The sequence below is a fragment of the Psammomys obesus genome, unplaced genomic scaffold, assembly GCF_907164565.1.
Source record: "Psammomys obesus unplaced genomic scaffold, mPsaObe1.curated_primary_1811, whole genome shotgun sequence".
NCBI lineage: Eukaryota > Metazoa > Chordata > Mammalia > Rodentia > Muridae > Psammomys > Psammomys obesus.
In genome coordinates, this window is record NW_026592510.1 from 23,192,575 (window position 1) to 23,217,780 (window position 25,206).

At 36.2% G+C, this 25,206-nt stretch overlaps 1 protein-coding gene across 2 annotated transcripts in view; it reads left to right on the top strand.

The window, feature by feature from the left end:
• Positions 1-25,206, top strand: part of Zfp91 (ZFP91 zinc finger protein, atypical E3 ubiquitin ligase) — a 31,114-nt gene that overhangs the window by 688 nt on the left and 5,220 nt on the right. Inside the window, exons 2-9 of one of the 2 annotated variants that reach the window (XM_055613776.1) lie at positions 4,274-4,302; positions 16,803-17,009; positions 17,271-17,307; positions 17,912-18,016; positions 18,974-19,108; positions 20,018-20,068; positions 20,434-20,512; positions 21,738-21,852. In XM_055613776.1, the coding sequence (XP_055469751.1) occupies positions 4,274-4,302; positions 16,803-17,009; positions 17,271-17,307; positions 17,912-18,016; positions 18,974-19,108; positions 20,018-20,068; positions 20,434-20,512; positions 21,738-21,852 (758 nt within the window). The remainder of the gene's footprint in view (positions 1-4,273; positions 4,303-16,802; positions 17,010-17,270; positions 17,308-17,911; positions 18,017-18,973; positions 19,109-20,017; positions 20,069-20,433; positions 20,513-21,737; positions 21,853-25,206) is intronic. The other variant, XM_055613777.1, reaches the window with a different exon arrangement.

A 25,206-nucleotide genomic window follows, 5' to 3' on the forward strand; every position in this document is an offset into this window, starting at 1 on the left:
GGCTCCTGCGCCCCTTTGTCAGCCTCTCGCTCCCAGGGTTACATCACGTCCCCGGGAGGAGTCGACCGCAGAACAGTAGTCCCGGGGTGGCTTTGCCTGTTGAGGTTCCCTGGCCCGCGAGCCATTCACAAGGGGGCCTTTCTCGCCCTCCGAAGTGGTCACGTTCGCTTGCTTCTGCCGTCAGGGTGGAAACGTGACTGCGCCAGTTGTGTTTTACACAGCTAAACCAGAAGTGTAGTTCTTTTTAGCAGCATCTGAACTTTTTCTTTGTGCGTGTATTTTAACGTGGGTACTCGTTCTTAAAATTAGATTGACCTGAATTACTACTTTGAACTAATTACAGGACCTTAACAGATGGCCAGGAGCATAAATATTTTAAATTGCTCATTAGAGTAATGCTTAAAAAATAATTAAGTACAAGAGTTTATAAGTTACACGTTGTAATCAGATTAGCTATTCACTGTAGAGAATTTTGTGACATTGGATTTACAAGTGAGAAAAGAGTCAGGAAATCTAAGAGCCGGGATTTCGGTTTCAGATAACCTGCGAGCTCCTACTAGAGACAGTGCAAGGTTTGGTTTACCTAGGAAATCTTTTAAGGTTTAAAATCAGGCTTGTTCCAGAATTACCTCTGTGACTTACAATAGTTACAGAAGAAGCCTCAGGAGTAAAAATCCACGTGTGTGGCATTATGCTATCCGAGTCTTTTCGGTTTTGAATGTGATTTAAACTTCTTTAAGTTAAGAAAACTTAGTACTGTAGTTCTGTGGAGAATAAAAGTCCTGTTACAAAATTTTAAGCTGAATCGAGACTGGTAACTGCTGAGTGTTCATGCTTAAAATCTTTAACTCTTTAATGTCACAAATTTGGAAATATGTAAATAATCTCAATTGAACATAAATTCCTTAGGCAAATTATTGAAACTATGTGTCCCTCCGTTTCTTCATCTGCAGTTACACGGGGAATAACCTCTATGACCTGAGTTTGTGTGTCTTAAATACGTTGTGGAACCATTTCACACAGTGTCTTACACATTAAAATACTGAATTCAACTTGCTGTTTTGAGCAGTGGTAGCCTAACAGAGGCAGGGGTACTTTGTAATGGTGTTTTGTGTCAGTTTTGTAAAGTTTTATGGTTTTGTATCATTCTCCATAAAGCTACCACTTAAGAGTTAAGTACATCTGAATCAAGTTAAATTATACCTAGAATAGTATTTTACTAGGTAGGACGTACTAATGGACCTTTGAATCCTACAATATAATTGTGGAAACAGTTGATCTTGGATGATGTGATTGCTTCCATGTTTTGTTGTGTTGTGTTGTGTTTTTTTTTTTTAATCACAGTATTCCTTGTGAAGAGGAAGAACCAGTCTTTAATGTCCCTTCTCATCTAGCACTATCAATAGTTACAGTAATCTTTACCTTTTACCCTCGTTCATGTATTTAAGATTATACGAGTTTATTAGACTCTTAAAATTAATTTTTATTGCAAATTTTCACTTATTTGGTGGCCTGCAAATCAGAAGAATTCCAACACATTTCAGTTTTGCAGTCTTGGTTTGAAAAGTAACTGGGGCTAGTGCTGTTAATCCTAGGCAGTAAAAAGCTAGATCTGGCCTTGTCTTGAAGGACCTTGCTGAGGAAGGAAACAGTGATTAGCACCATTAATTAAACTTGTGTACATGATTTGCAGATGTTCTGTGACAACGTGTTTTTTAATTCATTTTTCTATTTATCCTATGAGGCATGCAGTTTTGAGTATGAATGAACTGAACTCTGACCTTGTTTAATGTCTTCCAAATAAAATGACATTTAAAAGGGAGGTGAGAAATTTAATTTATTATAAAATTGTAACTATTTGTTCTTTTCAGATCCTTTTCCCTCTCTAGTTACTTTTTCATCCATTTTCCATAACCTTTTTCCCTACAAAATCCTGTTAAGCTCTTGAAATGTATTTGTTTCTTTCAATTAAAGAAATAGCCCAAATATACAGAATCATTTAAAATATCAAAAACATAGATTTGGATCACCTGAAGTTTGTGTTACTAATGGAAGGCAAATTATATAGTGGAGAAAAGCTTGAACTTGATGTTCAGGCTGAATATTTGATTTCTGAGTTTGTACTGCCCATTGGCTGAATGACCTTGAGCAAGTCACTAGCATCTTTAGAGCTATTTCCTCTTGTGGATATTTTGAGTTTGTGGCAGGAGTTTTACAGCAAAATAATAGGTTGTGCTTTTATAAACTTGACTGCATAACAAAGTTGTTATACATTGAAGCTTGAGAATTAAGAGAATACATAATATGAATGCAGGAAAATAAAAATTGCAGTTAATATGTTCAGGAGGGCATCTGTTAAATTCTAGATGTATTATACACAAAGACCTTAGATAGCAAATAGTTAGGAAATTAGATCCAGTTTGTACAAAGTTTATTCATGTTATTTAAGAATTAGGCTCATTGTTTGATTCTCATTTCAAATGTGGATGTGCTTCAACATACATGTGTTACAGTAGGTTGAAGGTTGAAGATAGAATTTTTCTTTCCCATTGGCTTGTTGTTTCTTGGGTGTTTTGTTTTTGTTTTGATGTGTTTAGTTGATTTTGGTTTCTGTTTCTTTCTTTGAAGAGAGGTTCTCTATAGGTAGCCCTTGCGTGGAACTTTCTATGTACACCATACTGTCCTCCAACTGACAGATCAGTCGGTTATCCTCTGCCTCCCAAGTGCTTTGATTAAAGGCCTGGCTTTCCTGTTTTTAATAAATTAAAATATCCATGTGCAAACAGTGAAATCAAATTAAGGCTAGGGTAGGAGACAGAATGTCTGTATTCTGCTTTAGTCTGTGGTATAAAATTGGATATCTGCATCCCAGATTTTAAAACTCTTTAACAGACAAGTCTTAAAACAGATCATGTAGCTATCCCACCATCTTCTTAAACTAAGACTTAAACTATTTTTAGAAGTCTTTAGGTACAGATGAGTGACACATAAAAAATAGTTTATTTTAATCAGTAGTACATGGAGTTCAGGTTTCTTTGTGGAGATGGGTTTTTTGTTGTTTGTGTTGGGGGGTGTCAAAAGTGAAGTAGTAAACCTGTAGGTATCGTTTTCTTGCTGTGTTTCCTTTGAAGCGTTGTGGATCAGGGTTGATGAGGTCGTGAATATTCTGAAATGACAAACACAGCTCTTTGTTTCTAGAAGGCTTCAACTGCACAGCACTGGAATCCGGAGTGGTCAGGATCCTGGGGCAGTCAGGATGGTGGTAGAAACATTGAACAATTTCAGGCATCCAGCAGGTGTTTTTAGTGAAGATGGTTCACAATTAGTTGTGTCAGGTGGGAAGTTTGTGTCAAGTCATCATGGTACTAAGCTTTTTTAAATTAAGGCAAAATGACAGCTTTTCTTTCACAAAACATTTTTTAATTATGTTTACTAGCAATCTTTCACTGTTAGATACTGTGTGTTATCTTTATGACAAATAGGAAGCCAGTTTACTTCTGTGTTTGGGAAAGGGGTACGGAATTCACAATACTGTATCTACCAGTTACATGTCATAAAAGCTATCCCAAATTCAAATCATGGAGGTCACTTTGTTTTTTTAAGTCAGTAGGCTTATAACTTTTTGAGCTTTTAACTTGTATTTAATTTGTGAAGTATAAATATTGTTTCAGATGTGCATATATTGACTTTTTAGAAATTTTTACTGGATTTAGTGATCAATTTTGAGGACTCTTAAAATTGATTATATTTTGTTAGGAAGATTGTTCCATATAAAGTGAAGGAAGTGATGTAACAAAACTTCAGTATTTACAGTGAGTGAGAGTTAACTGAGATTTTACCGTCCTTGCTACCTCCTAGGAGGTCTCAGATGTCATTTTAGTCTTACTGTACGTGTATAAAATAAGGACATTTATTTTCTTTCTTAGCTACTTTTAATAAAATTAGCAACATTTTCCTTGTTTTTTTTTAATGATTAAAAACAACTCTTTCAGATGATATTCTCTTTCTGTGCTGTTGATTATAGTACCCATTCTTTAATATTGATTAATCAATATATTGAGTTCCTCAGTTTCAGTTACTATTTCAAGTGATCAGCAGCCACGTGAAATAGTACAGAAAGGCTATTTCTACCATTGTTGAAAGTTAGGCTTTGCTTTGAACAACATACTATAGATGCTTTCTATATTATTCTAGAGATGAATCTAAAACAAATACTTGTGTTTTAAGGAAATGTACAAAATTATTCATTTAACTCTTGATTTATTTCTTTCAGGTGTGTAGAAAAAATAACAACTGATAAAGGTAAGATTCATTCTTCTCTTTCGTGTGTAGAAAGTACTGTTTTGTAGTCTAATAGAAACGGCACTGATTATTCAGTGCTGTTCCATTCAAGGGAACCTTATGCCGTAGAAGTTAGAATTTGTTTAGATGACTGCAAGCAGTATTGGACAATACAGTGTCTTTGGATTTGGAAACTCAGTAATGGATTATAATTTAAAAGCCACTCGAATTTATAAAGCTAGCTATTTTTTTTAAGAAGTAGCCAAAAATTATAGTAGTAACAGTAAAGTGTAGGCAAATCCTGAAAACTAGTGGACTAGTAGTTTGAAGAATGCAAAAAGTATGCTAAGATAGCTTGATGAATAATTGAAAAAAATCATTAGGTCATTTCTATTTATAGTTTGCCAAATGAAATACATGTGTTAATGTAGTTTTCTTATCTTGATTATGAAGGGAAGCTAATGTTCACTTTTAAATATAAGACTTTGTTCTGAATTTCCAAATTGAGCTATTAAAAAAAAAATCCTCCATTGTGTTATGCCAATTATGTATTTTTCTAATCTTTAGTTGTGAACTTTATGTGTGTGATAGATGTACAAATACATAAGAATTTTTATATATCTGTAACTTACATGAAAAGCTTTTTCTAATAAAGTATGCTTTGTAACTGTTTAAGTCACATCTAAAACTTGTGGTTTTTTTATAATATTTGAAAGAATGACAGTGCGATTAGGAACCAGTAACTTGAATTGAGACTTTTGTCAATTTCCTTCCTTGAGTTTTTCTCTGATATTTGGAATGTAAAGTTAATATCTCAAATACCAGGTAGAAGTATTGTATATAAGACATGACTGGTTTTGTCTAGCAAGATTCTTGTTACTCTTTGGGAAAATGTTACTGTCTGCCAAATGTGGAAGGTCTGTTTCTTGCTTAGAAATCACTTTGGAGATCTTAACTATGCGGGAGAAAATGTAGATAGGAAATGAGTACTACTGGAGTGTTCTTAGGTTTTTTAAAGTTGCTTTTTTATCAGAGCTAAAAATAGAGGATTTGGGGGAAAATTTTTGAACTACTTATGGAGATGATTTTTGCTTGCGTACTTTAATCTTGAAGTGCTAGCATGATCAGTAGCTGTACAGCTGGGAAAAGATGAAAACTTCATTCTGAGTCTAGGTGTTTTCAAACTCCGATCTTCTCCATGTCTTCATTAGTCTAATGTCAGAGGAGCTTAAAAGAAGAAACTTGTCTTCTGCTCACCTGCTGACTTCATTGGTCCTCAAGTCTGCTGGTCACCTAGTTTTTATTGATTTTGTTCATAACTTTGTCTCCTTAGCACTTTCTGAGCCTTGTTTTCTTTACAGTATTATCTATTGCTATATAGTGAAAAAAAGAACCTTGAGACAAAAATTATACAGTAATTAGCTTTACATTTCAAGAATTAAAGAAACTTGAAGAAAGAATGTGAGAAGTCAACCAATTCATCCCTAAAACTTGGTTACTTACAGTGATAGCAACTTATAGTTTCTTGGTTGAACTGTTTCCTCTTCTGCTTTCAGTCTTATGAGGAACTTCCCTAACATTTTTTCAAATTGGCTTGCTAATTTACATTTCCATCCGTATTGCAGTTTTCCTTTTTTATATCCTTATAAACACTCAACCTATTCTTTGTGACAATAGTTATGTTTGACTTAGCAATTTAATTTTGAGTTTATCAGTATTTATAACTGGTGTTGGGGGGAGGGGTTGTTGTTTAGTGTTTGTAGGTGGACATATGACTCATACTTGTAAATCCAACCCTCAGGTAGCTTAGAAGGATTGCCATAAATTCCAGGCCAGCTCAAGCTACAAAGTAAAACCTTGTCTTCAGCAAACATAAACAACAAAAAGTTAATGTATAGTATATAATTTAATACCCCATAGCCTTTCACAAAAAGGAAACTGTCATTTACAGGTGGAAATAGGGAACATTCATAGGCATAGAAAGACAAATGCTGTGTTTAATGTTACGTGAGTTGTAAATTACTGTTACAGAAGTAGTAGAAGAGTGGTTGCCAGAGGCTGAGGGCGGGGCAAGGGGAGCGTAGTACAAGTTTCGTTTAGACTGCAGAGTATATTTCAGTGTTTTATTTTTGCTGCACTTTAGCACAGTAAGTAATAATATAATAGACATTTCAAGATTGCTAAAGTCATTTTAAATGCTCGCACAAAAATGGTAAATTAGTGAACTGGCAATTATGTTGATTAGCTTATGGAGCTTTATAATATAAACACAAAGCACACATGGTGTATGCTTTGCTTATAACTAAGTTTCTTCAGCTTATCTGGCATCTGGGACAGAAGAGCAGTAACATGCAAGTGCATGTATTCCTTGCAGAGTGGATTTGCTTCCTACTGCAGAAAACCACAGTTTGAGTTTTTAGTACTCGCACACCCTGGAGAGTAGTGGCATAGGTAAGTGTCCCACACAAGGTTTAGCATAGTCAGGGAGAGTAGAGGTAGAAACAGGCAGTCGCTGGTGATGACTAGGAACAGGAGTCCTGGAAGTTCATGGGACTGCAGAGACCTCTCTGGAGGTTTTATTCATGGCTGTACTCTTAAGGCATTTGGAGTGTGCTATAAAAAATTGCCAGGCGGTGGTGGCACACTCCCTTAACCCCAGCATTTGGAAGGCAGAAGCAGATGAATCTCTTGAGTTTGGGGCCAGTTTGGTCTACAGAGTGAGTTCTAAGACACAGAGAAACACTTGTCTCGGGGTAGGGCATGAAAATTGGTGGTTAGATGAGCCTTACCTCTATTACTATAAAGCTCAATTTGTATTTGAAGTAGGTGCTGAGACAAGGTTAAATCAGAAGCATATACTACACCACTAAATATAATTACTAATCAGTTAAAATGAATTTTGAGAAACCCAAGGTCAACCAGCAGGGTAGAAATTCATGTTGGTTTTAGAGTTTTTAATGTAAACTAGGTTGGAAACTTGGGGTTTCTGATAGTCTTGAGATTGTGTTTCTTCCCAAAACTTAAGTCTTAAAGTCCTTCAACTGATCTGGATTGGTGTTCAGGCCAGCAACTGGGCAACTACAACATGAACATAGTTTGAGAATTTTAACTTTTTAGCCGGATGTAGTGATAAAGATCTATAATTCCAGGATTTGGGAGGCTGAGGCAGGAGACTTATGAGTTTGAAGTCAGCTTGGCCTCTAGAATAATAATCTGTCCCAATTCCCCGACTATACACATAGACAAACCACACACACAAGCCTTATCACTGGGATGACAGAATGACTTAAAATATTTATGCCTTTCTTACCTCTCAGTTGCTTATGTCTTTTGCTTTTGCCATATGATCTCTCATAAATGATGTGTACTCGACTTACCTGTCTCCAGAACTGTGTGATTAAAGGTTTTTGGTTTGGGAAAGGGGTATTGTTAGTTTGTTTTGCTTCGCATTTTGTAAATTATCTTAGTTTTCTTTTTAATTTTCCTCATTTCTGGTTGTGACAATGTAGGACTAACAAACTTAACTACAATCTTATTCTCAAAACATAGATCAAATAAAACCAGCTAAATAGAAATTTGTTCTTAGCACATGCCAAGCAGCTGGTTTTATCCATATTAGCTACGGTTTTTCTAATTCAGTGGTTCTCAACCTTCCTAATGCTGCAACCCATTAAATAACAGTTCCTCATGTTATAGTGACCCACAACCAACTATAAAATCATTTTCTTTGCTACTTCATAACTGTAGTTTTTTTACTACTGCTATGAATTATAAATACAAATATCTGGTGTGCAAGATATCTAATATGTCACCCCTGGGAGAGTCGACAACCTCCTCCAAGAAGTCGCAAATCACAGGTTGAGAACCACTACTCTAGATGACTCCAATAAAGCCTGCCTGGGGAGGCTTCCCATGTCACAGATTGCTCCCACAGAATTGTTCACCACTTCCAATGCCAATATCAAGTCCCTTATTTTTCTACTAGTGCTTCTCACCAACACTAAAACATTTCTACCTTCTTTTCATTAGGCCAATTAACTTGCTAGAGTGACTCATGAAACTTGGAAATATAACTAGAATATAAAGGAAAGAACAAAGAATATAGATGCATAGGGCAAAAGAATATGAGAGTAAAAGGTAAATAGCATCCATACCCTTTCTGTCTTGAGGGACACCCTCCAGAAATCTGTGTTCATTCAACCCAGTTTGTTTGGTTTTGGGAGGGGGATTTTTGGAAACTTCACTCAGTAGCTATGGTTGATTTAATCACTGGCCATTAGCTCTAGCTTCCTATACTGGTGAGGTAAAAAAAAAAGTCAAATGTTTAATTACACCTTAATCTTTATTGTTTAGTGTCCTAAATTTACCCAGAAACTACTAGGCACCAGTCTTTTAAATAAAATACAAAGGAAATTTTTGGATACTCTTTAAATTATTTTTGAAGCCCTATGTGGTGATACACACTTTTAATCCCAGCAGAGGTAGTTGGCAGTTGGATCTCTGTGAGCCAAGGCTGTTGAACAGAGAGATTTGTCGTCCTCCACCCCCACCCCATCCCCCTCTTTTTCTGGTAAAGTGTGAAAATGTAAAGTAGAATTATGTGGATGGTTGGTCTTTATTTTCTCTCAAAAGAAATGTGGGATGGGAAGCTTTTGAAAGTAGGAGTTTGATGCAAGCCTAGTGGCATATAGTATTCCCCGCAAGCAGGAGAATGTTGGTTTGAACCCAGCTTGCACTACATGGTTCTAGGCCCTGCCTTAATATAAAAATGAATAATATGAATGGAGCTTTTCCAGAGATCAGTTTATTGTCCTTAAAGAGAAATAGTTGTATATCTTGTCTACCCAGGTTGGGAGGAGGACTTTATTTCTCTTAAATAATAAAAACATCTGGTAGCATGGGATCTCTATGATCAAAACTTTTTTTATCTCTTTTCTGTTTTTCTTGCCCAGGCTGGCCCAAAAATAAAAGTAAATTCTCCCTTCTCAGGCTCCCAGGTGCTTAATCAGACCAATATCAAACTACTTACGAAAACTTGTACTTTTCATTCTTCCTCTACACTCTAATTTTGAGAAATGGCATTGTAACTACATTGAGCCTTTCTGGGCTGGTTTAAAATGCATAATGTGTTTCTTATGTGCCTCACTGCTCCACTTGACCTTCCAAGTATTTTATCACAGTCTAGATTTAGCCCCATAAAATGTTGTTGAAATGTGTCTGTATTTTTTTAAGTGCCTTAATTCTGTTACCTTCTTAAATCCATGTAACCTCTCAGAATTTGAAGAGTTTATCAGTAGTTGAATGTAATTTTAGAGCCCCTTTCCCCTAATTGTTCATTAAGAAGTGAAGACACTGAGACGTAAGGAAATTTAATATCGGTGTATTACGTTACATAAGAAAACACTAAATTTTGTATCTTAAAATACGATTTTTCTGAGATGGCTGAGTAATTGTTTTTCTTTGGGAGTCATTGGACATTTGTGAAATCGAATAACTTTGGAAGGATGGTCTGTCTTATATGGCACAGCTATTGCCTAGTTATAGGTTCTCTTGCATGTGGCTACTTGTGGATGTGTAGACAAGTATCATTACATGACAGCCTTAGGATAGCTTTGTAAAAGGGAAAGTACCACTGTAAAAGTCATAATGTCGCTCAGCATGTCACATTTACAGTATAATTCGTCACTAGATTTCTCTGCTATTGTAGGCAGTTATTTTCTTGTCTGATCATGATTATTAATGGTACTGTGAGTATCCTTTTGTTAGATCTGTTCTGTCTGTTGTGGAAATTGCATAATAAATAATGTAAAGCATACAATTCTTTGACAGTATTTATGGTAGTTTGAATGAAAATGGCTCCCATAGGCTCATCAGTAGCAGCACTGTTTGAAAGGGTTAGGACATGTTGCCTTCTTGGAGTAGGATTGGTTTTGTTGAGGAAGTGTGTCACTAGGGGTGGACTTTGGGGATTCAGAAGCCCAAGCCAGGCCCAATGGCTCTCTTCCTGTTGCCTTCCTATATCCTGATATAGAACTCTGAGCTACCTCTCCAGCACCATGTCTACCTGCATGACACCAAGCTTCCCATCATGACAATAATGGACTAAATAAACCTCCAAATGTAAGCCAGCCCCAATTAAATGCTGTATGTTTTGCCGCAATCCTGGCATTTCTGTAAAGCAATAGAACATTGCCAAAAATAGTATATTTACAGTATTGTACCACTATCTATATCTAGATTTTCTTTTTCTGGGTATTTCACATTAAATGGACTCATAGAATGTATGCATAGACACTTAGAGGATTATGTTTTTAGTTTTTGGTCCTCGGCTTCTCACACTGTCTTGAAGGCTGAGGGTTAGGAGGCTTGACTAGCATAATTAGGTTATTAGGAGCAGGCCTCAAAAATTTAAAGCTGTCCCAGTTTCTACCTGCAATCTCTTGTTTCTTCACTTCATGCTTTGATGTGAGAATCTTCCCATAATGGCTGAGATTTCTAAATTTTCCTTCCTTGTTTTTGTCAGATATTTTTGACCAGTAGACACAAAAGTAACTTGTAGTATAGATACACAACCTTTTGTTGTTTGATAGATATTTGGGTTATTTGCACATTTTGGCATTGTGAATTGTGATACTATGCCACTTCTCTATAAACATTTGATTATAGTCCTGTTTTCACATTTTGACTTGTGAGTTGTCTTTGCTAGGATAAAATTCCTGAGAAAACAACATACAAAAAGAAAAGATTGATTTTGGCTTCTTGTTTCAAAGGTTCACATCTATTGTTATTTGTCTTGTGTTTCTAGGCCTGTAGTGAGGCACAGTTATTTGTCCCCTTTTACTAAAAGTAGATTTTTTTTCCTCATATAATATATCCTGGTTTCAGTTTTCCCCTCCTCTCCACCTCCCTACCTCCCCTCCCATCCAAACCCATTCCCTTTTTGTCTCTTATTAGAAATGAACAGCCTTCTAAGAGATAACATCCAAACATAACAAAATAAAATATAATAAGATAAAAACAAAAACCATCGCATTGAAGTTGGACAAGGCAAGCCATGAAAGTAAAAGAGCCGCAAGATTCAGGAGTCCCATAAAAATACTAAACTGAAAGCTGTAATGTATACACAAAAGACCTGATGTAGAGCTATGTCAGGCCTGTGCTTGCTGCTTCAATTTCTGTTAATTCATATGAGCTTTGGTTATTTGTTTTTGTTTTTGTTCTGTTTTGTTTTGTTTTTAATAAAGCCTTGTTTTCCTGGTACCCCCCCCCCCCCATTCTCTCTGGCCCTTAAACTGTTTCTGCTGCTGCTTCCTCAGGGTTCCCTGAGCTCTGAGGGTAAGGATTTGATGGAAACATTCTATTTAAAGCCGTGAGTTTCAAGGTCTGGCTGTGGGTCTCCATATTTGTCCACATATGCTACAGGAGGGAGTGTCTCTAATGATAGCTGAGAGGGGCACTAATCTATGAGTATAGCAGAATGTCATTAGAAGTCATGTAATACTGCATTTTTTTAAGACCAGTAGTAGTTGGTTTTATCCTAGATCTTGGAGCTATCTAGTTTTGGATTTTACTCACCCAAGCAGTATTAGGTATGGTTTCCATCTTGTACGGTGGGCCTTAATGTCAAATCAGACATTGGTTGGTTACTTCCCCAAGCTTTGTGCCACTATTGCCGTAGCATGATTTTACAGGCAGGACAGATTGCAGATCAGTTTTGTGGGTAGGTTGGAGTTTACATTTCTCTTTTGGTAGCCTGCAGAGTACCTTCCCATACCAAAGACACTAAAACATAGAAGTGAAGGTTCTATGTAGGCCCCACCTCACCCTCTCAGTGTTTAGTAAGTTGTGTAGGAGTTGTCTTCAGCAAGGGGTCAGACTTGCTGTCAGTTTAAGGAGAGCATTCTGTTGTCTTGTCAACAGCTTGGGTTGTTTGGGGATTTCCTTAGAACGCCTTTGGCCCACAGTGCAGTTGGCTATAATCCAGTCCCAGTACTGGAAGCTTCTTTGGTGATAAGAAATGGTTAGTTTCGATTCCATCTTCCTCATTATTTGGGGACTTTATTAATTTCACCTTCGTATATATTAGGAAGTTTTCATACTACTCCTCAGATGCCCTCAATTCTAGCTGTCTCTCCCTGAATTCCTTTCCTCAGCCCCATCTCTCCTCCCCCTCCCTACCTGATCCTCCCATTCCCACCCACCATCACCCACTCCCAATCCACCCATAAAATCTATGTACCTCTTCCAGGAGGATCCATGTGTCCCCAACTAGACCTAACTTCTCCAGATCTTGGATTGTAGCTTGGTTATCATTCATTTAACAGCTAATATCCACATATAAGTGAAGTCATACAATATTTATCTTTTGTGATCTGGGTTAGCTACACGGCATGTTTTTTTATCCCCCTACTTTTATCAGTTTGCCTGCAAATTTTATGGTGTCATACTTTCAACAGGTGAGTAGTACTCCATTGTATAAATGTACCACATTTTCTTATTCCATTTTTCTGTTGAGGAACATCTAGATTCTTTCCAGTTTCTTCCTATTAGAAAGGGGTAGCAATGAACATGGTTGAGCAAATGTCCTTGTGGTAGGTAGAATGCAAAGTCCTTGGGCTATATGCTAAAGAGGGAGTCTAGCTAGGTCTGGAGGTAGATCAAGTCCCGCTTTTCTGAGGTTCCACCATATTGATTTCCATACTCCTACAGCAATGGAGAACTGTTCCTCTTACTACACATCCTCACCCACGTAAGCTGTCACCTGTGTTATTGCCATTCTGACAGGTATAAAATGGAATCTTAAAAGTAGTTTTATTTGCATTTCTCTGATAGCCAAAGATGTTGGCTATCAAACATTTAAGTATTTCTCAGCCATTTGAATTTGCTCTGTTGGGATTCTCTGCTTAGATTTGTACCTCATTTGATTGTATTTTTTGTATATTTTGATTGGTGTTTTTGGTGTTTTGATAGGATTACTTCGATTTTTGATAACAAGTTTCTTGAGTTATTTATTTATTTTGGATTTTAGTCCTCTGTCAAACAGTAAAAATCTTTTTCTATTCTGTAGGCTGCTACTTTGTTATTATAGTGAAGGAAAGCTGCTCTGTGACAGCCAGGAGGAAGGTCCACTTCCTAATAGTCCACTAAACTATGAGTTCATCAGTGATTAATCCACTGAAGTTAGAACTCTCGTGATCCAGTCACTTCTGTAGGCCCAGCACACGTAACTGTGCAAATGTAAAAACTTCGTTTTGAGTGCCTGGGCTGTGGGGCAGGCCCGTTATATCCAAATCATGAAGTAGGAGCAGAATCATTCAATCATACATAATTTTATGTTGAAATCTTGAGAATCTTCTGGTTTACCTGCACAGTATTACAAGTCTGCTTGCATTGTACAACGGTTCCAGTTTCTTCACTTTCTCAGCTCTCCATTTTTTTCATAACCATCCTAGTCAGTATGAAATTGTGGTCTCATCAGGATTTTGATTTGCATTTCATTAATGCCTGATACTGAGTATCTTTCCATGTGGCTTTTTGTTTTCAGCTTGTTTATCTTTAATGAAATATTTGTTCAGATCTTTTGCTTATGTTTCTAGTTTTTGCTTTGTTAAATTGAAAAATGAGTTTTGTATGTTTGAAGTATTCTAGCAGACATAATTTACAAATATTTTCTCTTATTGTATAGACTACCTTCACTGTGAGTTTTCAAAGCAATAGCTCTTAAATTTAAGTATATGATCCACTTTGAATTATGTTTTCCCAATAACATTTGTTGCAGAGATTGTCCATTCACACATCCAGCAGTCTTAAAGCCTTATTAAAAAATCAGTTGACGTGTGTGTGTGTGTGTGTGTGTGTGTGTGTGTGTGTGTGTGTGTTTGCGCGCACGCGCAGATGGATGGATGGCTTTATATCAGAGTTATAGATACGGTCTCTGTTCGGTTTGTTGGCTTATTGTGTTTAGTCTTTTGCCAGTACCAGAGTGGTTCCTGTAGTATTTAATAGGTTTTGAGATTTTGAAAAATAGTCTTCCATCTTTGTTCTTTCCCTAGAGTAGTTTTGCCAGCTCTAGCATTTGTATATGAATTATTTTCGGACCACATCTGTTTTGTGAAGATTATTGTCTTAGCAATATTTTTTCCTCTTTTAGTACAGGGAATCATTTCTCTGAATTTCCTTTGGGGATTGTTCGTTTGTTATTCTTAGGCCTTACAGTCTAATAGAATTGCTGTTACTAACACCCTAACATCTGAGTGTTGGGGTTCATATTTCCCTGAAGCCTTATTGTGATCATGCAGTGTGTTATCGCCATAATTATCAGAATGATAGGTAAGACATGATATCGCACTGCCATGTTGATGTCATTATAAATTAATTGAGGTTTTTGTTATTTACATGTTTGAAAGCCATATTTTTTGAGCTATCATTTTACTCAGGTGTCATTTTTCTGTTGGGCTATTAAGTAGACGTTGGTTCTGTTTGACTTCTGCTATATTTTATGGTTATGCAGTTAGAAATTTTGTTATGTTTTAGAAAAGTTTTCACATGGTGAAGTTATTTAAAGGCTGTCCTGCTGCCCAAGTGGGTTCACCTCTAATACAAACTACCTTTATTCACTAGCTAAATGCACTCTGGATATTTAAGCTAGTATCTAGTGCTGTGTAAGGGCAGATAATATACTTCATTTAATTCACCCTAATAATGTGAGAAAATATAAGATAATACAAAACTTTTTATATGCCTGTGTACAATGTCTCACAGAGCCTGAAATAGAATAACACTGGAACTATACTTTACTATGAGGTTACTGTACAGATGAGTTTAAATCATGGTATGAATCTAAGTAAAATTTAGCATCAAAGAAAGCCATTCCTGTTGGGAAAATCCTTTTAAGTACTAACTATCATTCTTTTTTGATACCTCTAGTTCAGGTTCTCTTTCTGAGGCCACTTCCTTAATTTAACTTAGAGCTAATGGCTAGAATTCCATAAATCAATTTCTTGGGTCTATTTTCCATTTTTAATAAACAAATACCATTTAGCAATAAAAAAATATTTCATGAAGAGTAGCAGTATTAGGATAAGTGCTGTTTTAATACTGGGGGCCTAGAGTTGCTTATATGAGCATTGGTACAAGGGTATCTTACTGAGTGACTAAGTCACAGGACAGTTTGGCTGTCACCTCCCAGCAAGCATTAACTGCCTCCAAGAGACATTGAAGGGCCCAGGCTTAGGCAGATAACTGTAGTTACTGTAATTTTTATCAATGCAACAGCCATGTCAGATTCGGGACATAGCATTTTACAATACAGATTCCCATTTTCTGGCTCTTAAATTCTCCCTCCCTTCCATGATGTACCCTGAGCTTGTAGTACATAGCGTAGATGTCCTGGGTAGGGCTGAGCACTCAAAAGTCACTTAATGTTAGTACTTTATTCAGTTAAGGATCTCTATATTAACCTACCACTCGCTGCAAAAAGAAGCTTACCAAATCGAGGCTGAGAAAACACTAGTCGGCAGATGTAAGTATAAATAAAAGCAGTGTGACATTATGTCTGGTTAGGAAATCAACAGTGATAGGTTTCCCCTCTTAGAGCATATCCTGGCTTCCTACCAGCTGAGGGTTTTTGACCAGGTTTTCCCTACCAAACATGAATTCCCTCTTAAGGAATGGACCTCAGATTCAGTTCAAAAAGCAGCTGATCACCCATATAACAGTCAGACCACTATTCTAGAAATGGGTATATCTTGCCTGGCAGATCACTATTGTAGACTTCAAGATCCACAACTGGATGAGACAGTTGATGACTTTTCCAGCAGTGTGCATAGGATGTTTCAGCCCTATGAAGTTGAGTTAGAAGGGGACAAAGAATCCAATTCAGTTCCAGCTTGATTTTTTTTGTCTTGCAGTCTTAAGTGTGTAGTGTCTTCAGCAGTAGATTTCTAAGATTTAATTCTGGTGATTCTTTGTTTGTTTGTTTGTTTTTTAAAATAATCTCATTGGCCTTAATTCATGATCCTTCTATATCAGTCTAAGTAATGGATTATAGAAATGCTGCCTACCACACATTTCTGTGGTGAAACACTAGTCCAACAGCAACTCTTACAAAGCAGAGCTTGCTTACAGGTTGAGGGTTAATCCATTGTCATTATGGAGGGGAACTTGGCAGCACGCAGGCAGGCATGGTGCTGGAGAAGTGCCTGAGAATTCTACATCTGGATTCACAGTCAGAGATGCTGGGGCAGCCCAGCTTGAGCATTTGAAACCCTAAAGCCCACCCCACAATGACACACTTTCTCCAACAAGAACACACTAATAGTGCCACTCCATAATAACTAAGCATTCAAATATATGAGCCTATGGGGATATTCTTATTCAAACCATCACAGTGCCCAAATAAAGTATTCTCTTGTCTTGTTTTTATTATTTCAATATTTTTTTTCTCTTCTGCATTCTTTTTATAAGAATAGTTACTGGCTAACTAAAAACTTGAAAAGAATTATATGTTTTCACTCATCCAGATCCCAAGGAAGAAAAAGAAGATGATTCTGTCCTCCCTCAGGAAGTTTCCATTACTACAACTAGACCTAGCCGGGGCTGGCGCAGTAGTAGCAGGACATCTATCTCTCGCCTTCGAGACACTGAGAACACTCGGAGCTCTAGGTCCAAGACTGGCTCGTTGCAACTCGTCTGCAAGTCAGAACCAATTACAGATCAACTTGATTATGGTATGGTGCAAATAAATACATTATGGTTACTTCAATATCTAGTTTGTTCTTTCATCTTAAATGTAATGTTGAACATTTACCTAAATGTCTTAATTTGGGGTAACAGGTGATAATGTAGATAGGCATTTTTTTTTTTTCAGACACATTGTAGTCTTCCATTTATAGAATTGATTCATACAGTAATTTTATTTAAATCTTTGGCTGTCAAGAGAGAATATCTAAAGTTTGTATTTCTCAATAAACTTTGGTTTAATTTTCCAGACGTTCCAGAAGAACATCAGTCTCCCGGTGGCATTAGGTATAAAGTTTATTTTATACTTACATCTTTGAATACTCCGTTGTATAAAATGATTTAGACTTTTTTTATTTGATAGAATTTTGAACTGTTACTAAAATTAACTTCAGTTTTAATTTGTCACACTAATATTTCATATTTAATGTTGAATGGACTTTGAACATAAAACTTTTGGTTTCCTACTTCCAAAAGCATGTCTTGAGTATCTTCTATGGGTAAGCTTAACCTATGTTGGGCACCAATGTAAAATAGAAGTATCTTACCCATTGTCTTTCTTGGTACTTAGGTAATTTAATGTTGGTTAAGTCTTTTGTGAGCAAACACGTTATCAGATAAACATTTACAAAGTCGTCTTAAGTCTTAGTGCCATTGGGCAGTTATCTCTTATTTTTATTAGAAGAGTTTGTTATATATTATAAGTGTTATTTGTGTAGTCTGAGTTCTAAGTATTGCTTGTAATAAAGGAGCTTAGAATGTAGTCCAACCAAATCATAAGGATGAAATTTTTAGATAGTGTAAATATTCGGCTATGTGTAAGTGTTCTAATTCAGTCCTATTAGACAGTCCTTGAGACCAGAATTTATCATTTCTGTTTGCTTATTTGTAGTAGTGATGAGGAAGAGGAGGAGGAAGAAGAAATGTTAATCAGTGAAGAGGAAATACCGTTCAAAGATGACCCAAGAGATGAGACTTACAAGCCCCACCTTGAAAGGCATGTTTGAAATTTTACTACATGGCCGAAAATACATAGGAATACACTGTTGAATGTTTTTATTTTTGTTGCAAGATTAAATACATAAACAAGTAATTTTAAATGAGTGATTGTTTTGCAGTTGTAACATCTTTCACCTATAAATTTCTCTTTGATCTATTGAACTTTAATATTATTTAGTGGATATGTGTATAGTTTAATAAGGTTTTCTGGAAATGTTCTTGAGAATTGTTTTGTTCAGTATCTTATTTTTCTTTGCAACTATTCAGAGATTTGATTTTTATGTTTTTAGCCTGTCTTAGTTTAGGTCACTATTGCTATGATAAAACATCATGACCAAAAGCAAGTTAGGGAGAAAAGAGTTTCTTTGGCTTACTCTTTCACACCTATTGTCCATCGCTGAAGGATTTCAGGACAAGAAGTCTAACGGCTACATCCTGGAGACAGCTGCTGATGTAGAGACCATGAGGGGCACTGCTTACTGGCTTGGCTCAGCCTGCCCTCTTATAGAATTCAGAACTACCAAAGGAGGGTTGTTCCTATATACAGTGGGCTGGGTTCTTCCCCATGAATCACTAGTTAAGAAAATGCCCTACAGGCTTGCCTATGTCTTCTGGAGGCATTTTCTCAATTGGGGTTACCTTCTTTCTGATAACTATAGCTTGTGTCAAGTTGACATAAAACTAGCCAGTATACAGCAGTATTCATCCATGGACATTATATATTTATATATATTTATGTGTGTGTGTAAATGTGTACACACACTTGTATATACACACACATATATATAAATGTATGCATACTTGCTATGGGGGCAGGGGTGCACAGTTTGTTAGATGTAGTTTGTAAGCTTCAGAATAAGAGAATGATAAATCTAAGCTTTAACATGGTATCATAGACTACCTCTAATGAAGTCTTTGTTAGAATATTTATGCTGAAATGTTTTTCTGTTTTTAGGGAAACCCCAAAGCCACGGAGAAAATCAGGGAAGGTGAAAGAAGAGAAAGAAAAGAAAGAAATTAAAGTGGAAGTAGAAGTAGAGGTTAAAGAAGAAGAGAATGAAATTAGGGAAGATGAGGAGCCTCCTAGGAAGTGAGTAGGCAGTTTCTACTAAAAGTGGAAAGTGTTTCTACCTTTTAGAGCCACTAGTAGACAGACTTCTGTGTACACACACACACACACACACACACACATCTGGCCATGGGGCAACATGCCTTTAATCGCAACACTTGGGCAGACATCTGTCTCTGTGAGGTCAACCTAATCTACATGGCTAATTCCAAGGTAGCCAAGGCTACATAATGACACCCTCTCATAGATAGATAGATAGATAGATAGATAGATAGATAGATAGATAGATAGATAGATAGATAGATAGATAGATAGAGAGTGAGTGGCCGGCCCGAACACACAAAGGAAAGATAAATGTCTACGAGTTTCTTTGGAGCAACAGAAGCTTGAAAGTTTGGTTTTGATTTATTACAAAGCAAAATATAAGTAAGTCCAAGTGAGCAATAAAAACAGTATATATAGGGATAGAGAGAGAATAGAGAAAGCCAGAAAAAATTTCTCAAATGTGTGTCCTCAAAAACTAATAAATACATTAAATGATGCACAAATCATGATTGGGTAAAAACTTTCTGCCTGGTAGAGTTTGCTGCAGAAATTAGATGCGTTTTTATCTTCTTGATTGCCTTTTTTTTAATGAATTGTATTTAAATGATAAACTTTTTACTGTAACTAGTCTTCAAGTAATAACATTGAAATTTATCCACATATCCAAAATAATGCCTAGTTTACTCCAAGATAAAGAATGAATTAAGAGTTAAATTACCTCAGAGTAAATCTGCCTCGGTGGCCAGGTACCTTTGGTTCTTGTATTATTTTTATTCACTGTGTCTGCCAGCTGTTATTTTTCACTTAGAACGTGCCTTTAGCCATCCTTATCTCTGTAAGCTTTCATCTAGAATATTTAGTCAACTACTCTTTCTTAAATTTTAGGAGAGGGAGAAGGCGGAAAGATGACAAAAGTCCACGTTTACCCAAAAGGAGGTAAAGCCTTTCTTTTTTCTATCTTAGGTTTGTTGCTAGGCATTTGATTAATTTTCATAAGCAGAGGAGGTGTGGCTTATTTAAACTTTTTCAAGTGTGGTTTTCTTTTGTTAATGATGTACAGATGGTGTGTTTTCATTTTCATTGCAGGACATTGAATTGTCTGAAATCCTCAGTACTGTTTTATCTTTTTGTGGCTTGCCAGCTTAATCATGCTATTTTTAAACTATCAAACATTTGACAGTTTATTGATTACAAATTTTGTGAAACCTGTGTATTACTATAGATAATTTACATCGTATCTATTATCACGATATATAGAATACCACTTCTCTTGCTAACTTTTTTCAACATTTTGGCAATAGGAAAAAACCTCCAATCCAGTATGTTCGTTGTGAGATGGAAGGATGTGGGACTGTTCTTGCTCACCCTCGCTATTTGCAGGTCAGTGAAGTTGTTACATGTCACAGTCTTTATAAAGTGTCCATTACTTGTCTCCTAAGATGTCAGTTGTGTGGAATTTGTAAACAGTGACATAAAATACAAAGAAAAATATTCCTAAGTATAAGTTACCTAATATCTTTACTACTTCACTTACACTGCTTTAGCGGAATACCTGAGACTAATAGTAAAGAATAAATTTATTGGCTTTTAATTCTAAGTCCGTTAGAAGTCTAAGAATGTGGTACCAGCATCCAGAAAGGGTCTTCTTAACTTCACAGTGTACAAGGCTGGAGGACAAGGAGAAAGCAGGAAACTGTTTACTTTGGTAACAACTTTAATCCATCTGAAGGGACAGAACACTTAAACCTATGTCAGCATTGTGGCTTTGAAGACTTAAGTTTTCAACTCCGGGAACCTTGCGGGCATACATTGAAACCTTAGCACATTCTGTTAAATAATAATAAAGGACTAAAAACCTGAGCCCAAGAACAGGACTTTTTTTTTTTTATTGTTACAGTATTATAGTAAGAATGTCCCAAAATAGTATAGCAGATTATTGTAACAATACCAGACAGAATAATAGATTTTAACTTAATATATAGGATAAAAAATAAAGCATTCAAACCAGTGATTTTTTTTTTAAATAGTACAAAATGAGTGATTTTTAAATGTTTGATCTTTTAAATTTTTTCCTTAAGTGAATAAATACATTAATTGGTTGGGTTTCTGGGTACAAGTCTGGCAGGAAATGGGGAATTGAAATAGTGAAATGTTGCTTAATAAATACCTGCTGGTCTTTAACAGCAATTATGAAACTACAGCCTTTTGGATTGTGATTCTGTTACAGTAATTATAGCTACTGTTTTTTTTGTTTTGGGTATGTGATGTGCCATTTTGTACACTCATTATTGTGTTTTATTTTACAAATAAAAACTAGGACTTGAAATATTTACATACATCCAAGATTACATTGCTAGTGAGTGACACATGCTGATTAGAATCCAGGTCAATTTCATACCCTGTGTGCTTTACCATTTTTCTCTGCTAGTTTTCCTTTAGGATTCTCGACTTAGCAAAAAGGGTGTTGAAAAAAACATTATTATTATTATTATTATTATTATTATTATTATTATTATTATTATTATTATTCTCGACTTAGCAAAAAGGGTGTTGAAAAAACTTATTATTATTATTATTACTTACTTACTTACTTTTGCTATTTTAGCACCACATTAAGTACCAGCATTTGCTGAAAAAAAAATATGTGTGTCCCCATCCCTCCTGTGGACGACTCTTCAGGCTCCAGAAACAACTTTTGCGGCATGCTAAACATCATACAGGTACATTTCTAAGTAAAATGTTTACCAAGTAGCCAATTGTACTTTGGGTATATAGACTGATAATAAAGCAAGATTTTCTATAAAAGTCTTCTTTAAAGGACCTAGTTGGCAAGCGTGGGAGAAAGAAAGTAATGAAAATGAATATTAATAACATATAAACATAAAACTTAAATGTGATGTTTTTAAGTTGGGCTTGGTCATACACATCTATAATCCCAGCACAGGGGAAACTGAAGCAGGAGTTCACGTTCCCAGACTTCACTACGTAGTTAAAACCTGTTTTAAAAGCCGAAGAGGTCCTGGTTGGCCTGGAACTCACTGTGGAGAAAAGGCTGGCCTCAAGCTCCCAACAAACAGTCCTGCCATACTCTCCCAAGTATTGGAATTGACAGTCACTGGTTTTGTAGTCATAAAGTAACCTTGTTGGAATAAAGCACTTGCCCTGAAAGCATGAGAACCAGAGATCAGATGCCCTAGGACCTACGGGAGAGCCAGGCAGTCATAGTAGCCGCTTGTAGTCCTAGCCCTTGGGAAGGCAGAGACAGAATCTCTAGGACAATCTGGCTGGCTAGCTAGAATCAGTGCTCTCTGGGTTTCATAAGTAATCTTGCCCCAAATAATAGGATAAAGAAGGATCCCAAAAGACTACTGACTTCATCTTCAGCCCTTCATGTGTACCATACTTAGGCAAAAATAAATACTTTAAACATTTTTAAATTAGAGTATGATCAGCTAGAGCTTTAGAATTTTTATTGTCTTCTGAGAATTTTCTTTGAATTGGAATATTGATTAGTTTTTTTTACTTGACATATATTCTGTGTCAACTATCAATTTACATACAATCATGCTAATTATCTACTCCATACCACTAAGCTGTGTTTTATACCTCAGAAATCAGGTTCAGCAGAATTAAGTAATTTGTCAATCATCACCTAGTTAAACTAACAGAAGCAGGATTTTTCAATTCTGCTACAAGTAGATACTTACCAGCAAAGCTAGAAACTTGTTAGTTGCTATTAGGGAATAAACATAGAATGAACATTACTAAAAAAGCCAAAAAAATAAAGGAATTTTGCTTTATGTTTAACTATTAAATAGCTCAAGATGATTATATGTGTGGAGATCATAAAATCTAGTTATTGAACTTGTTTGCTAATTTCTGTAGAAATAATTCAGACACAGAAGCTGACTGATATATATTATGTATATGTAGGCTCAGTTTCTATTCATTTATAGCCACTGAAAAATCTCAATGAGATTCTGCTTTAAACATAAATTGAGTTTCGTATCGATGGTATATAGTACTAATTGGATATGTCTCACAACTGAGAATCACCTATTTTCTCTTCTCAGTCTTGGACAGTAAGACTAAAAATTCCCCTGAAAAAAATGTTTCTTCTCCCCCCCCCCCCCACCCCTCAGCTGCTAATATGATGCATATACGTTCACTTAGGCAAGTCACTTTACTTTTCACTTAAAAGTATGACAGACTGATTGTAATGTTGAAATGAGATGACGTGTTTCTATGTATTATGTAGAACTTGTGAAAAGCGAGAATATGAAATCTTGGGCCTGAATTTCTCCAGTCTACAATCATTTCTTTATAATTTTATTATTATTATCATTATTATTATTATTATTATTATTATTATTATTATATTATTATTATTTCTATTATTACAATTTACTGGCTTTGTATCCTAGTTGTAGCCTCTTCCCAGTCTAACCCTTCTTCCCTCTTCCTCCCATATCCTCGTTCCCTGGTCCACTGATAAGGGAAGTCCTCCTCCCATACAGTCCGAGCCTAGCCTATCAGGTCCCATACAGACTGCCTGAATCCTCTTCCTCCGTGGACTGGGTGGATTGCCTCCCCAGAGAAATGTGATCAAGGAGCAGGCAACCGAGTTCATGTCAGAGACTCTGTTCTCCCCTTACTAGGGGACCCACATGGAGACTGGGCTATCTATGGGCTACATCTGAGCATGGCCTCTAGGTCCTCTCTATGCATGGCCTTTGGTTGATGGATCTATCTCTGCAGTCCTCTCTGAGGGGAAAATGCTGTTTTGCTCCCTAAATACATGCTATTATTTTGTTGTTCTCTCTCTGTGCTGTTTTATCACTGAAAATCTTCCTGACAAGCAGCTTAGACTATTTATTGTAGCTAAACATCACAAATCTAGTATGGAACCTTTTAGAATGCATTCTGATTCAAATATTTATATTTGGTTTATATAATTTCAAAATGTTACTCCTTTTGGAAATTAGTTTATGCGGATCCCCTTTGTTTTGTTGTTATTTCTTTTATTTATTAATTTAATCACTTTACAACCTAACCCCGTGTCTCCTCTCCTCCCAGTCCCACCCTCATGACCTCTCCCCTGTCTCCTTTCATCAGAGAAGGGGAATCCCTCAAAGGCTATCAACCCACCCAGGCACCTCAAGTCACAGCAGGTCTAAGCGCATCCTCTCTCACTGGGGCTTGAAAAGATCACCCAGCTAGGGGGAAGAGAAGTGGATCCCTTTTGTAAATGTAGCTTAGCAAGTGTTTTTCCCACACATTTGCTGTGCTCCATTGAAGCTAAAATAGTTAAAGCTGGCTATCCACAAGACTCTCTGTAGGACATCTGAGTGATACTGTTGTTCTAGTGTTAGAACTTATTTTCAGAACTTGTACAGTGTGCAACACAGAACCACCAGCATTGCATCATTTGGGTTTTTGCTAGCCCTCCCTCATATGTGCTGAATCAGTATATTCATTAAAAATATCTCCAAAGCGATTGCTATGTATGTTCAAAGTTGAAGGAAAACATAGCTTATCCCTCAGCCTTTTTAGTGAGACACATACTGTGTCTGGTACACTTGATTTTAAAGCTATTTGGGAAGGAGTATTGGATTGAGATAGATACTGTTGACAACTTAACTTACACAAATATGTTCTTACTGTGATTGATTGAAGTAGTTTTAAATGCAATAGACAGTGTGGTTATTAATTCAACAAGTTATTCAACATATCTCTTTGGTTCCCTAGCTAACTAGTAGAAACATAGTACAGTGATCTTTTATATCATTGATTCATTCAGGTTCTGGGAAATTTGGGGTGAGGGAGTTATAATGGAATGAGGAAATACTTGAATGATTCAGAAGATACAGGGTATCATTTGCATATATTTGAAATATCTGGGTATTATTTAACCTGAAACATTGTTTACTGTTGTGTAGATATAAATCAGCTATTCTAGCAAGAAAAAATATTGTTTTTATTTGGGCTTTTTAAATGTTATTTTGTTTGTTTAATGTGAATATCTTTCACACTCTGGAAAAGACATTTCAAATAATAAAACCCATGGAAAATGC